This window comes from Anser brachyrhynchus, assembly GCF_964034855.1.
Source record: "Anser brachyrhynchus genome assembly, chromosome: 5".
NCBI lineage: Eukaryota > Metazoa > Chordata > Aves > Anseriformes > Anatidae > Anser > Anser brachyrhynchus.
Genome location: NC_137699.1, coordinates 61,106,496 through 61,119,894, shown reverse-complemented (window position 1 = coordinate 61,119,894; position 13,399 = coordinate 61,106,496). Strand labels below are relative to the sequence as shown.

The 13,399-nt window shown below is 43.2% G+C and overlaps 1 protein-coding gene across 5 annotated transcripts in view; it reads left to right on the top strand.

The window, feature by feature from the left end:
- KIAA0586 overlaps positions 1-11,461 on the top strand; it is a 70,398-nt gene extending 58,937 nt beyond the window's left edge. For 2 of the 5 annotated variants that reach the window (XM_080592351.1, XM_080592350.1), the window contains exon 31: positions 7,614-7,972. In XM_080592351.1, coding sequence (XP_080448477.1) covers positions 7,614-7,759 — 146 coding nt within the window. In that variant the 3' untranslated portion in view covers positions 7,760-7,972. Of the gene's footprint in view, positions 1-7; positions 131-7,613; positions 7,973-8,907; positions 9,098-9,677 lie in introns of those variants that run through there. The other 3 variants (XR_013951376.1, XR_013951377.1, XR_013951378.1) reach the window with 3 other exon arrangements.
- Positions 11,462-13,399: the final 1,938 nt, after the last annotated feature.

Sequence of the window (13,399 nt, the reverse complement as noted above, 5' to 3'; positions counted from 1 at the left end):
ATCCCAGAGCCTTCATTGTGACCCGGGTGTGCATTGCTGCCGTGGCTGCAGGGAATGTAACCTCCTGCCCAGGAAACCCTCTTGTCTGTATGAGAGAGAGAGCGCATCAAGGGCTCCCATCACATTTCAGGTGACAGAAAGCACCTTGTGACTTCTCCCACATTCACTGAAAGTTGTTCTCTTACATTCCTAACAATTGTTTTAATAGTCACGTAGCTGAGGAGTTAATAGAGCGTGCCATGTTTAGTAAGCACATGCAGTGCAAACACCACTGCGGAGAACATGCTCGGTCTTGACCTGCGACGTAGGGAATCTGTCTGATAAGTAGGGATCGTCATTTGCCTTGAACACACATCCCAAGTGCAGGGACACCGCACGTCAAAGGCTGCGTGAGACCAATCCTACCGTTGGTAACCTCATGCCTGGGCCAAACTGATCTGAACAAAAATTCCGAGGCAGAAACAGACTCTGGAGTAACCCAAAATGTGTTCTGGGCACTATGCGAACTTGTAAAGGAACTTTATTTACTTAGGGAATTCCCTCCCTGGGACACCCATCGTTCACTATCCTGGAAGATGCTCGTTTTCAAGCCCACTGCAACCCTGATTTATGGTGAAACATGATTGCATTTGTTTGTTCAGCTCCAATTGCACGTGTAAATTACTGCTTAATTATTTTATAATAAAAACAAGACGTGTAATTTTTAAGAATTAAAAAGGTGCTTTGGTTTTTTCCCTTGCCACTCCCCATGTAGGCTCTGAATGCTATTATGTCTAGCGCTGTGGTATGATGTAGATAAGCTGGAGGCAGTATTGCTGGCAGTATTACTGCAATTAATATGTAAAGATAGGAGGTCTCAGGGGAGCCAGGCCTACTGCTAGGACTGTAGTGAGTGATTCTGCATCCTGAGGGAGGTCTGCGTAAGTTCATTTTGACAATTTGCTCTGCATTCCTGCTATCGATCATGTAAGTCCGTTTTCTTTTGAGCTTCTTTAATTTGCTTCAGCACCTGGCATTAAAATGTCTTTTGGATCCCCAAACATGAAGGTGTGAATAATGGAGCTAAATATATTAGTTTTATATAACCATACTTTAAAATTGCCTTCCCATCCACTTGCCCGTTAGATTTTGCAGAAAATGAAAAAAAAAATAGTATCTAGGAGATATTTGGTTTTTAATTATCACTTGTCAGATTTTCCCAGTTCCACCAGCTGTTACCTAGGTTCTCTTGTGGATTTAGAGATTGCTCTTCCCCCACCACCACCCCAGCCTTGCACAAGCTACGTGTTTTCCTAGTGTTTTTTCAAAGACTCTGGACAAGTAATGGGCCAGCTTCTTCTCCTGTTTGTTCATTGTCTCTTTTACTTTTGAATAATTACACTTTTTGAATACCTGCTGCTTCAAGGTTTACTGCAGTCCCCTCCTCTCCTTCTTCTGCAAGAAAATGGTTGTGATCAAGAGCAGCAAGGCAAAAAAGTTCCAAAATGATTGTTTGTTTCCAGCCACTCGCATGTCCAAAAAACCACAGGCTTCCATACGGACCATTGAAGTTGACTTTTAATATTTCTTCTTCATATTAATAATTGTTGTAGTTATATGGAAAGATCGTTACACAGCTTTTGGAAGTGGTTTGCTGGGAAACAACAGCAAGAGATATGGCTAGGGAACCTCATTGTTAAACAATGAGATATTCTGCAGAGCAAACTATGCCAGATCTCAGGGAGTAGAGGAGATTTTAGTCACCAAAAGGAAATATTTATTTAGTAAACTCTGCAATCTCATTCCTAGATGTTTTTGGAGCTGCTTTCTGTCTGCCCTTCCCTACCGGTCTCTTGCAACTGTATTAGGACTTTGAAAAATCTGGTTCTAGTTTATTTTATGTATTTCTAGTTTTTGTTCTGTTTAGTGTTGCTGGTGGTGGGAATATAACATGTTTTGGAAAACCACTGAACCTTGAACTCAGACTTGAGAGGAGGAAAAATCATTTTCAAGTATTCTGCTTTGAAATATTTGTTAGCTGCTTAGCCTGGGTCCCACCCTCCTTTACCGACTTGGGATCTGATTTATTTTCTTTTCAACAATGTTTATAGCTAGGATATACATTACGGCTTAAACAAACAAACAAAAAAAGAAAAGTGTGTGTGTGTGTGCGTGTTTATTCTCTGTGCGTTGTTAGTACACACGGTTTCTGTAAGTACATTACACCATGTGAAGATGGAATTTGCCAAGTTTAGGTCAAAACTTCGACTGAGCTCATGCTATATATTTTTCTGTCTCCTCTGGTGGCTGTAGCCCACTTATGGGGTTTATGAGTTGGCTGAAGCCTCTGAGAATGAAACTGTGTTTTTTCAGCTCAAGCAGTCGACTCGTGCTTTTAGATCCAGACATTTTTGGCTCCGGCCCTACAGATGTCAGTCCATTTTTGTAGAGTAACTGATGGGTTTGAGTTGTAAATCTGTCCCTTTCATGTAACTCAGCCCTGGAAATTTGGCCTAAGTTTGCCTAGAGTCTTTCCTGTTTGTCGTGAAACTGGTTAAGCTAGGGATAGGCTGTATGGGGGATAGAGAACAGAATTGCCTGCCCTTGCAGAGCATCTTGTGCTCTTGCTTTTTGTGTTTCGGTCCTAGTGGGAGCCAGTTGTCTGACCTGCAGTCAAGGACCATGTGCTAAGCAATGCACTTACACGAGAACAGAGGCCCTGCCCTAAAAAGCACACGTGCTTAAACATTTTCTCTTCGTTTCTGGCAGAGCTGAGGAAGGACATCTCCATAATAACATAAATATGCATATGACTTCAAGGTGGAAGCGGGCCAGGGCTGGAAGAGCGGAGGACCTATCGTGTCTAATGAATGGAGAATAATTTAGTCCAAACGACCGGGTTATTTGAGAAACTGTTGATGGTCGTGCTCATTTCTGAGAATGTTGTATTCTTTGCCATCTTGAGGCCGTGTGAGCAGTCCCTTACCATACCAGGTTTCAACTGTGTAAGCCATTAAATTCCAGAAGCCCTGAATTATGTAGCCAATATACGGGGTCTAGCTAGACGCGAGTCTGGACTGGAAATACTGCTGCTTATAATTAGTAACACGACTGACACTGGAGTGTATTTTCTCTTTCACTTTAGCCTTCAGAATTGCTTACATCAAAATATGGCTGTTTCTTATCAATATACGTCAGCCCAGCAAGTCTGGAATAATTTGGATTTTGCAGAAGATCCTGCTTCTTGTGTTGACGTACTGGGTAGCTTACCTTTATGAGCAGGTACAAAAATGAGTGTGTTGCTGGTTTTTTTTTGCTACCCTACAGAAATCCATGGAGAAATAGACTGGGGACACAGTGGTGTCCCATGTACGTATCTCACATCTTTAATTACAGTTAAGAGGAGCAGATGAAGTGTTTCTACTGGTAGTGGTTCCGTTATCTTTGGGCTTGTAGATATTCTTCTACTTATCAGTCATTACCATAAAGAATTTTTGACATCTCTGTCTTTGCAACTATATCACAGATGTAGAACTATTTTTTTGTAGGGAAAAAGCAAAAGGAGGAAAAAAAAATATTAAGGCACTTCATTGGAGGTTTTAAGATGCTGAATTATAGATCTGCAGGTGCTCTGCTGTCCCTGAACACTTGAGATAATGCCATCTGGAGGAAGTTATTTGTTGGGACAGGACAGCATTTGAAACTTTGAAGTCGGTAATAAACAAAGTGAAGCAGCTGGAAGCTGGCAGAAGAAGAAACAAGCTGTTGAGATTACCCCGCGCTGTTAAAGGAATGAGAGTGCTGCATTCACGTTGGCTTTTTTCATGTGCTTGGAAGTTTATTCTTGCTCAAGAAGTTAGCTGCTTCAGTTTTTACATCAGATAGAGAGTAGAGGGAGGGTTCTGGGGGGTGCTGATTGTTTATAAATTTCAGGAAGTCATATGCAGGTAATTACAGTAATTACAGCTCCGGTTTTATACCGAAACAATAACCTGGGTCCTGGTCCTCCCTATTCATTGTCTGTGAAGATAGCACTCATCGTCTATGAGATAAGGGTCTGCTTCACCTCCCGATAGATTAAAATTGAAAGTTTTATTTAACGCATGGACACCGACCTTAAGGAGTTAAAGCACATGGTTTTTATTTGGCTTAAAAGTCAGACTTGTTTAGTCTTTTTATTTTGCCAAATAGAAAAATTTAAAAAGAAAGATTTAAACATTTTTCTTTGTTCTTATTGTTGCCATATGGTGTTGGTAACCAAGCCTCCCTTCAGTGTGTTTCAGTTCCTTTTCCATTTGGCACACATTCACAGTGCACTTGTACATAGCATGCTCGCTGTGTGACGGTACGTCGTAGAGGAAAAACTCCCTTCACAGGTCACCGGATGGTTGACACAACACACCATTAATTTTTATGTTTCTGTTAAACAAAGATCTGGAAATTTAGTACCGTACACGAGTTTGTTATAGATTGCCGAGCCCGGGACAAATCCCTAATCCGAAACCTGACCTTTTCCATCCAAGGGTCACCAAGATGTTTCCAGTCACCGCTGAGTTTCCACCAGCCAAAGACCCTCGCACACTCAGGAGGGGTGTTGGTTTTCACAGTTTATATGAATGTATCCCATTAGATGGTGACGATGAATTTGGAGGAATGGAGGGCACCTTAGGTCCCGTGTTCCACTTACTGGATTTTAACAAGGAAAATTTTTATAACTACATCGACGTACGTGATTACAAAATTGTATTGAGTACTTCCAGAGCTTCCAAAGAGGAAAAAGCTGTGAAGATTGCCTGTTGTCCTGCCTTGCCTTGCTTTGTAAGTGGAGGAATTTTCCATGCAGTTTTATGGCATATCAGGAGATTATAACCATTGCTATTTGCATATTTGCGGCTGTGAGAAGTTCAGTGTGTAAGAGGAAACCGACTTCGTATTGGTTATGAGCTGTTCTCTGATGGGGGGAAAAATAAAATGGAATATCACGGTGTTAAAGGAGGTGCTGGCCAAAGGCTGTACAAACTATCACTGATGTACAGCAAAAGCCCACTACAGACATCAGTATATATGCATGCTTAAAAACATAGATGTAAGCATAAATATGAGCATTTAAACGTGTGCTAGCATTTGTGTATTTATTTACAGAGACGTCTCTATGTATATGTGGAGGTGTTTTTTAAAACGTATGCACTGTGCATGCCAGAGGTTAGATTAAGTGAGAGGTGACGATGATAAAGTGCACATGAAAGTAACGTAATAGTTGCGTCTTTGAGCCCACGTAGAGCGTAGGACTAGCAGCTTTCTGTCCTGGAAAGTTACAGTCATGGAGTAGAGTCTGTTGAGTAGCTGAAATGGGATACCCATCATTTTTTATAGTTAAAGTGCTGAAAGTTGTGTATTTTCTGCGTGTATCTAACAAAGTCAAAGCCTTCAGATTTCTTCCTTTAGAAAAGGGGAAGTGTTTACTTTGGGTATTTTTTTAAGCTTATCTTTAAGGGTATTTGGATAACTTGGGACCTGGTGGTTTTTCAGTTGAGCAAGTAGATGGAAATATTCTGTTGATTTCTCTGTCCCTTTAGCATTTTATATCTATCATAAAATGGAACTATACTATATCTGTAAAATGAAGTAGAGTACGTGTTAAGAAGAATGTAGACTGATATGATATGGTCTTTCAGCACCCCAGAATCAAATGCTTGTGAAGTTCCTGCTGCGCCTTGGGATAAGGATATATATATATATATCTTCTTATACCTCCCACCCCCTTTTTTTTTTCCATAAACCTGAAAACAGCTGTTGAAACAATGACCTCATGGAATGTGACATGACCGTGGAAATTATGAACAAAGTCAAGCTTTGAAAGCATCAAACTCCATATAGTGACGGAGGGTTGCTTTAGCGTCTAGGATGATTTACAGAGCTTCCTTGGGCATTACACATTCACATCTTTTACTGTGTGTCAGCTTCACGTCTGACCAAATAAACCCTTTGCTTTTCTTCTGTTCCTGTTCTGAATAACCTATTTTTGTCATCCAAGCATGGTTACAGACTAAGCTCATGGAATGACTTCTGGAAAAAGCAAAACACATATGTTCCTTGCACATCTTTGGGGTGTTACCGTAAATGTGCTTTTGAGTAACGTTCAGAAGATGCTGAGTTCCTCGTGGCTTCCTACTGCCCGTGTGTTAATTTGCTCGGGCCCATGCCAACACAAACTCTGGGGAGGGTTTCAGGCTGGTAATGAAGAAGGCTGTCCAAAAAGTGAGGGTAGGCAGTGAAACTGTGGACGTTGCTTCTCGCAAAGTACGTACGTCGCTGAGGCAGGGAGGTGACGTGGTGGCTCCCAGGGGATGCAAAAATACTCTGGTGCTCCTGCTACCTCTGCAGAGCCTCCCTGTGCCTTGGCTGGCACAGCTTGCTCCATGGACTGGCTTTACCATCTTTGGCTTCATTCGTGTTTGACTTCCTAGGCTGTTGGCAGCTGCTCGAGCATGAAAAACACCCAATGAAACTTTATTTTTGCAGTGGGGTTTTGTTGTTTTAATTAGTCATTTGAAGCGTGCTTCGCTACAAGTCAGATGAAAGCCGATTACTACTACAGTGACAGAGTAGATAATTAACTGGGGTGAAAGAACTTTTTTTCATTGAGAAAATAGTGTTTTAATTACCTAGCCTATCATAGAGGAAGGGATAATTATTATAGCTTATTGGAATAAGAACAAACACCAGGAGAGCCTTTGCTGTTGAACACAGACTCATGTATGTTTGTTTTGCTAGTAGATGCTGCATTTAAAATAAATATCCCAGGGACACCTGAAATCTCCAAATACTCTTCCTGTAGCTCTGTGAATGCTATGCTATTCATCCAGTGCCATTTTTCCTGCCCTGCTTTGTACCGTTTCTGTAGCCTGATTTACGTCTTGCTCCTTCAGCCCCGCGGGTTGATGCATCTTGTCTCCTTCCTGTGGCTAAACGTAGGAGCTTTTGCCCGTCACCCTTCTGCCTTCCCACCTCTGGTGTCCTCCATAAGCAGTCAGGGAAATGGGTTGGAGCTGGGAAAAGCTAAAACAGCTTCTTACTTGTGTTTTGGGCAGCCGAAGCACTCACAGGGTGTTTTTCTTCATGGGACTTGTAGCCAATAGCTTCAACCTAAATTGCTTTGCTTTTTAGGATTGTATAAAGCTATGTGGTATTGAACAGCCTTAATGTTTTCTAAGGTTTGATGCAAACAGACATACACATATTGATGGATTTTAGAGATGCTGTTAGTGTCTGCAGATCTCATTTGTTTTGTTTTGTTTTTTTCCTATGGGATGCAGTATGTGTGTTTGAAGTTGTTCCATGCCTATTGGAGATTATGTATGTATTCGTGTGTGTGTACACACGATGTATGTGTATGTAAATACAACACTTTCTGTGTATGTCCAGATACTCATCCCTTTATTGTCTGATAAAGAGAACTGAGGTGGCTGAACTAGCACATTCTGAAATGCCCCAAACCTGCGGGCAGCGAGGGGTCTGTCTCTTTGTATTTCCCTGAAGTGATGCAATACCGAATTGACTCCAGTAAAGTTGTACCTGTTATAGACTGCAAATAATTTGGTTTTGTTCTGCTCTTCTTTTTTTTTTTTTTCTAGGAGAAAATGTTGTCCCACATTTAAATTCACGTGTTTCTGCAGCAAAGGTGTCGGTGAAGCTGCCTTCCATGAATACAGATAACCCAACACAAAGTACGAGCAGTGTACACGGGGACTTGGATTCTTCAGGGACAGATACGTTTTAAAGCTTGACAGTCACTGTCTGAAGGTTTTGTTTGGTACGTTTGTCTGCCTGGTGTGATAGTCTGGATGTTTCATCACAGTACTGGTTTTTCAGTACTGCTTATTTTGTACTGTTTTTCTTACAATTTTGTTACGATTATGATTGTAAATTTAGGCAGTGATTCTGCTTGTGAATATATCCGATATTTTTAAGCAAATAAAATAATTTTTTGGAATCACTGTGCTAAGTCAATGATCATGAAGGTCATTTAAGTATTTATTGTATATACAAATGACTGTGGAAGGGATCAGTATTAAAATCCATGGCAGAGGTCTCTCTCAATGATGGGGAAAAGAATGGTTGGCTCAATACAGTGTCAGTACTATTGAAATGTGGAGCCAGAGGAAAATATATGCAAAATCAAAGTCTGCAAGAAAATTGTTTCTGGATACTTGCAGAGCTTGTTCATCCGTAGAAGACCGCTCTCACAAGATAGTAATTCAAAAAGTGTATGTAAAAGAGACCTTAGGGTTCGTGTTGTTACTGCGAGACACTTCTATTTGTAACAACCGCAGGGTTTTTTCAGCATTTTGATAGTTATTTCCCTAGAGATGATTTGTCTCGTCCTCCTTGAATGGAGAATGTTATTTGTTTACATTCGTTTTATGTAAATTCCTTCTTCTCCTGGGACAGAGCTACTTGGTAGTCTCAGCCCTTCGGAAGCCCGGTGATCTCTAGTCAGAGCTGCCACGCCGTGATTAGCAGCAACGCTGCCACCACCAAGGGACTGCTCAGTTTGCTCACAGCAATGCAGCCAGTCCAGCAGTGGGGAGAAAGGTAGGATTGCCTGCCCCAAGCAGCATCTAAGTGAATCAAAAAAGAGGGATGTGGATGTGCTCCAGCAGGAAAACGAGGAAAGGAGCTTTTCTCCAGGCAGGGCAAACACAGCTTTTGCCCTGCTCCTTGTCCGGTCTGAGCTTTTCATGGGGTGCCTGGAAAATCAGAGACACTGTGGCACTTTCAAAGACATGGGACATGCAAGCAGCTCTCAAAAGCTAGGGAAAAATACTCCTTTTTGGTTGACTTGCACCTTGTTGTGACACTGGAGCATATAACTTCATCTGCACAGCTTCGCTGCATCGCTTAATGGGAGGCGCTTTGTTGTTGCAGATAGTCATAACCGTGAGCAGTTCCCATTACTCTTATTTTATGGAGCCTGCACTGATTTCATCTCTCTGTAACTGAGAAAGATTAAAAGTTCCCATCGGTTGTATTTTGATCTCATTGACACGAGGTTCGGTTGATTTGCTGCAGAATCTGCAAGGGTAAATGGAAAAAGAGAGAGCTTCAAGCGTTCAAGGTCAGTAATATCGAGGGGATTCAATTTTAAAGGAGGTCTCCTGAGCACGTTACAGAGTTGTGTTCTTGTCTCTCTTGACAGACATGAAAATAGCACATCTGGGTTGGGGGGAAAAGCATGGCAGGCTTCATGCAAAATGCAACAGAGCTTTAAAAAAAAGCAAAGGTACAACTGTGAGAGCATTACTAGGAGCTGGCTTCCACCATGCAGTGTCACGAACGTGTTGTCCAGGGGTGAAGCTGCTTCTGGACGTCCTTACATCGTGGGGGTGCTGACACCGCTGGTTGGGGAGCTGGGCCTTCAATCAGACCATAGACATGATCGATGCTCTGAATGGCAGCTGTTTTTGGGAGGGTAGGGACATCCTTTATCCTTTATTATGTCAGTTTGCTTCAGCACAGCATCAAGGAGCTGCACTGGAGCTACTGATGGGATAACGAAATGCAGTGGAGAGGGGGGAGAGTCTTAAACCAGCTTCCCAGCAAGAGAAAAACCTTTATCAAACTACGCTCCAAGTGCTCTATTAATCTGCCAGGCTTTTTAGGATGCTCATATATAATTTAAGCTCCCTTTGTTGCAGCGTAAACAGCAAAAGAGCCCGGAGCTGTAGGATCAGGACAGCACTTTGCTGAACAAAGTTCAGTTACAGAGTCAAGAGCAGACAGACAGCTGCCAAACGGGGTGAGACGAGAGATGGCAGATGGATGGACACACGGCGAGGAGAGTGCACGAGGAGGCGACGGGACGGTCCCGGCCGGTGGGAGAGGCAGTTGTCATACCAGGAAAACAACCGTGTCAGGTTTTACTGTCTGCAGTGTTGAGCATCATTTATTTATTTATTTACTTATTTAATTCTCTTCTTTTTACTCTTCTTGGGGACAAATGCCTTTAAGTCAAAGGTATTTTCGTTGACTGAATCACAGAATCACAGGCTGGTTTGGGTTGGCAGGGACCTCACAGCCCATCTAATCCCAGCCCCTGCCATGGGCAGGGCCCCCTGCCCCCAGCCCAGGCTGCCCCCAGCCCCGTCCAGCCTGGCCTTGGGCACCCCCAGGGATGGGGCAGCCACAGCTCCTTGGGGCAGCCTGCGCCAGGGCCTCACTGCCCTCAGAGTGAAGAATTTCTTCCCAATATCTAATCTAAACCTACCTTTTTTTAGTTCAAAACCATCACCTCTTGTCCTCTCACTCCACCCCCTGAGAAAGTCCCTCCCCAGCTTTCCCTTAGCCCCCTTTAGGTACTGGAAGGAGTAGAGCCGCGTGGAAATGAGCTGTGTTTTTAAGCAAATATGTCAGAAAAGGCCCAGTGCAGACCACTTCCAATTGGTTTTGAAAATTGCATCTGGAGTTATGCTCTGTTCCACCTTGGCATGACTGATGTGTGGTTTTGGAAGCCTCTGGATGCCTGGCGGTGTGATTCAGGTGGTGCTGGTGGGGATTATGCTGTGGCAGTGGGATGTCCTAATCACTCACCCCACTGCAACCTCCACTTACCACTCAAAGAGAATTGTGAGGGTGGAGGAAGTGCAAAGTATTTGCTTTTCTTCCCCCCAAACATACCCCAAACAAAGTGTCCTGGCACATAAACATAAGGGGACCTCTGTAAATCCGGCACCCTGCGCACAGCTCATGTTACAAGTCAGTTTTTATAATCCTAGGAACAAGCTAAAGGCTGTGGGGGGGTTGGGATTTTGCTTTGTTTTTAATCAGCCTCTCCATTTTTTCCTTTGAAATGGAAAAAAAAAATCATCTAGAAATTTATCTATTTCTTACTTTGGATTCAATCTTGTATTTCAGATTCCTGTAAATAGTTTTCCGGAGTTTGAAATGGTAAGCACATGTTCGGTGAGCGCAGCCAAGCTGCGATAAGGAATTCATCTGTCTGCGTCTCCAAGTTCCATTTTGTTTCTACAGCTTTTGTGATTGAAAATGCACATTTCTCATGGGCACTCACAGAACTGAAACAGCGTGATTTGCGAGCTTGCTAAATGGATTTCTTCCAAGCAAGTCATTGGGGTATGTCATCAAAGCTTAACAGCATCAAATAGAATTCCATCCAGGAAAAGTATTAAAACCCCACCTCTGTACGGCTCTATTTTTCAGCAGCAGAGAGGTGGGGGGAGGAGGTTGTTGCTCTATTTCAGGATTGTAGCGTGGAAACCAAAACCCTGGCTTTATTTTTTGGTTCGGCTGAATTCCTGGTGAAGGTGGCCGGAGTGTGACACTAGGAAGGCACCAGGACAAGGGTGTTTGCTCACGGATTGGACTTGCAAGCTATGAAAGTGCGAAGCTGAAATGTCCGAAGCATTATTTGCCGACCATCATTTTCTGATTTTGGTAAATAAAATCTGCAGTTTGGAAGCGAGGTCCTCGGAATCTGATTCTGGTAAAGTAAAATCTGGCAGTTTGGAAGGGAGGTGCTCGGAATCCAATTTCTTTCCCCTCCTCTCCCACACACCTAAGAAAAAAAGAGATGCCGTAGGATGAGGGCAGCAAAAATAAAGTGACTGATCCACAGGGACAGCACGCAGCTCCTGGCACAGGCAGGAGCCCCTTGGGACAGGACTTCAGCCACGAGCTGGTTTTTGGCTTGTCTGGTGCCAGCAGCACCCTTCCCCCTACCCAGCTGAGTTATCCTGGCTTTCAGTATATAGGAAGCAGAGCACTTCATGTGCACGATTAATCTTATCTGAATTGTGGGAAATTGGATAAAGTGAAGTTTTTATTACTGCTACTCACCTTCATAGCTCAGGGATGGAAGTTGTCAAAATTAGCTGCTGAAAACATGTGCTGACCTTCCAAGGTGCTTTGCAGATCAATACAGGATAACGTTTCTGTCCTGACTTGGTACAGATGTAAGTGCCAACCTTCTCCCCGTGAATTAAGTACTCACATGTTTAAAATTACACATGTGCAAAAAATTGCTGGATCTCACTCTGAAATGTATCCGTTTCAGAGAGGGAACCCTGCAGCTATCTAACAGCTCACTGTTAACACTAGACAGAAGAGTTTAAGACAGGAGGGCAAGAAGGTTGCATCCTACTGAATTGATACGACATGAGAAGTTCATCCTTTCTGTACAGGTCCAACAGGGTTTTGTAAGTGGGAATGGAAGCTACTTTGTGAGTTTGTAGTATTTGTACTGGCCAGCAGCTGTGTCCCAATGGATTTCTCCTTTTTTTCCCCTTTCTTCTGCTGCACTCCTGATTTAAATATGTCTTTCAAAAGCTGTCTCTAAAATATTCATTGTTAATGATCGTGTGGTGACAGCTCCCCCACCTTCCAGGACTAGGCTGTGATTTTGCCTCGTGGTCCTGCAGGTGTGACCCTATCATTTACCCAACCCGATGCTGTAGCATCTTTGAGCCACACCATTGCACGTCTTAGCATTCTCTTATTTCTATCAAGGCTAGTGGTACAGTTATTATGAAACGATTAGATAATGCCAGGAAGAATTCTGGCCGCTTCTTTATAACTTCTTCAGCCAGACAGTGCTCTTCTCTGCTTCTCCAGGGTTGTCCTTCTTTTGACATCTCATTACAGAGGCAAGTAAGAGAGCTGCAACAGATGCTTTTGTCAGAATTCCCCAAGAAAAAAATGGAAATCTCACAACACTCGTGTGGCCAGTTATGCAGAAGCCATAACAATGCCCTGCCCCTGTGAGGGCAATAATACAAACCCAAAATTCTCTGTCCATGTCTAGAGCTTTTGTTATATCTTGGGGAAAAGGTGGAACCTGCTGTTGCCTGTTGCTCTCATCCTCTGCTTTGAGAGATGAGAAAGTAGCCTCTTGTAGTTTGGGGAGTATTTTTTCCTTATACATTGCTTCATATTTAGGCTAGAAACCAGGAGGTAGGAGAAAAGTCAGATCAGAAGTGTAACCAGGAGCATGTGAGGCGCTTTCTCCATGGAGGAGGCCATTCCCTAGTGCTGTCAGTCGAAGAAAAGGCTGGGGTATGGGTGCTTCATCACCTGCTGGGGGCAGGGAGGCATCGTCCTCCTGACCAGATGGCACCCCCAAGGCCCATAGGTCTTTTGATCTGACATGTCCTGTGCTGAAGGTGTTGAGAAGGGATACATGAAGCCCGTGAAATGGCTTAAACTAGGAGCCAGTGGGCTTCTCGCCTTTGTAGTTCCCATTGCAGGATGAGAGCAGTTTTCAAAAAATAGTTGGGAAAAAGAGAAATGCAAAAATTGGTCATCCGTGAGTTAGTTTAGTGGGTGCTGAGCAAAAAATTCATGTGAAACTCAAAAAGCTGAAGCCATGGCCAATTCTAGGTAGCACCAAGCAGAAAGCAGCAAC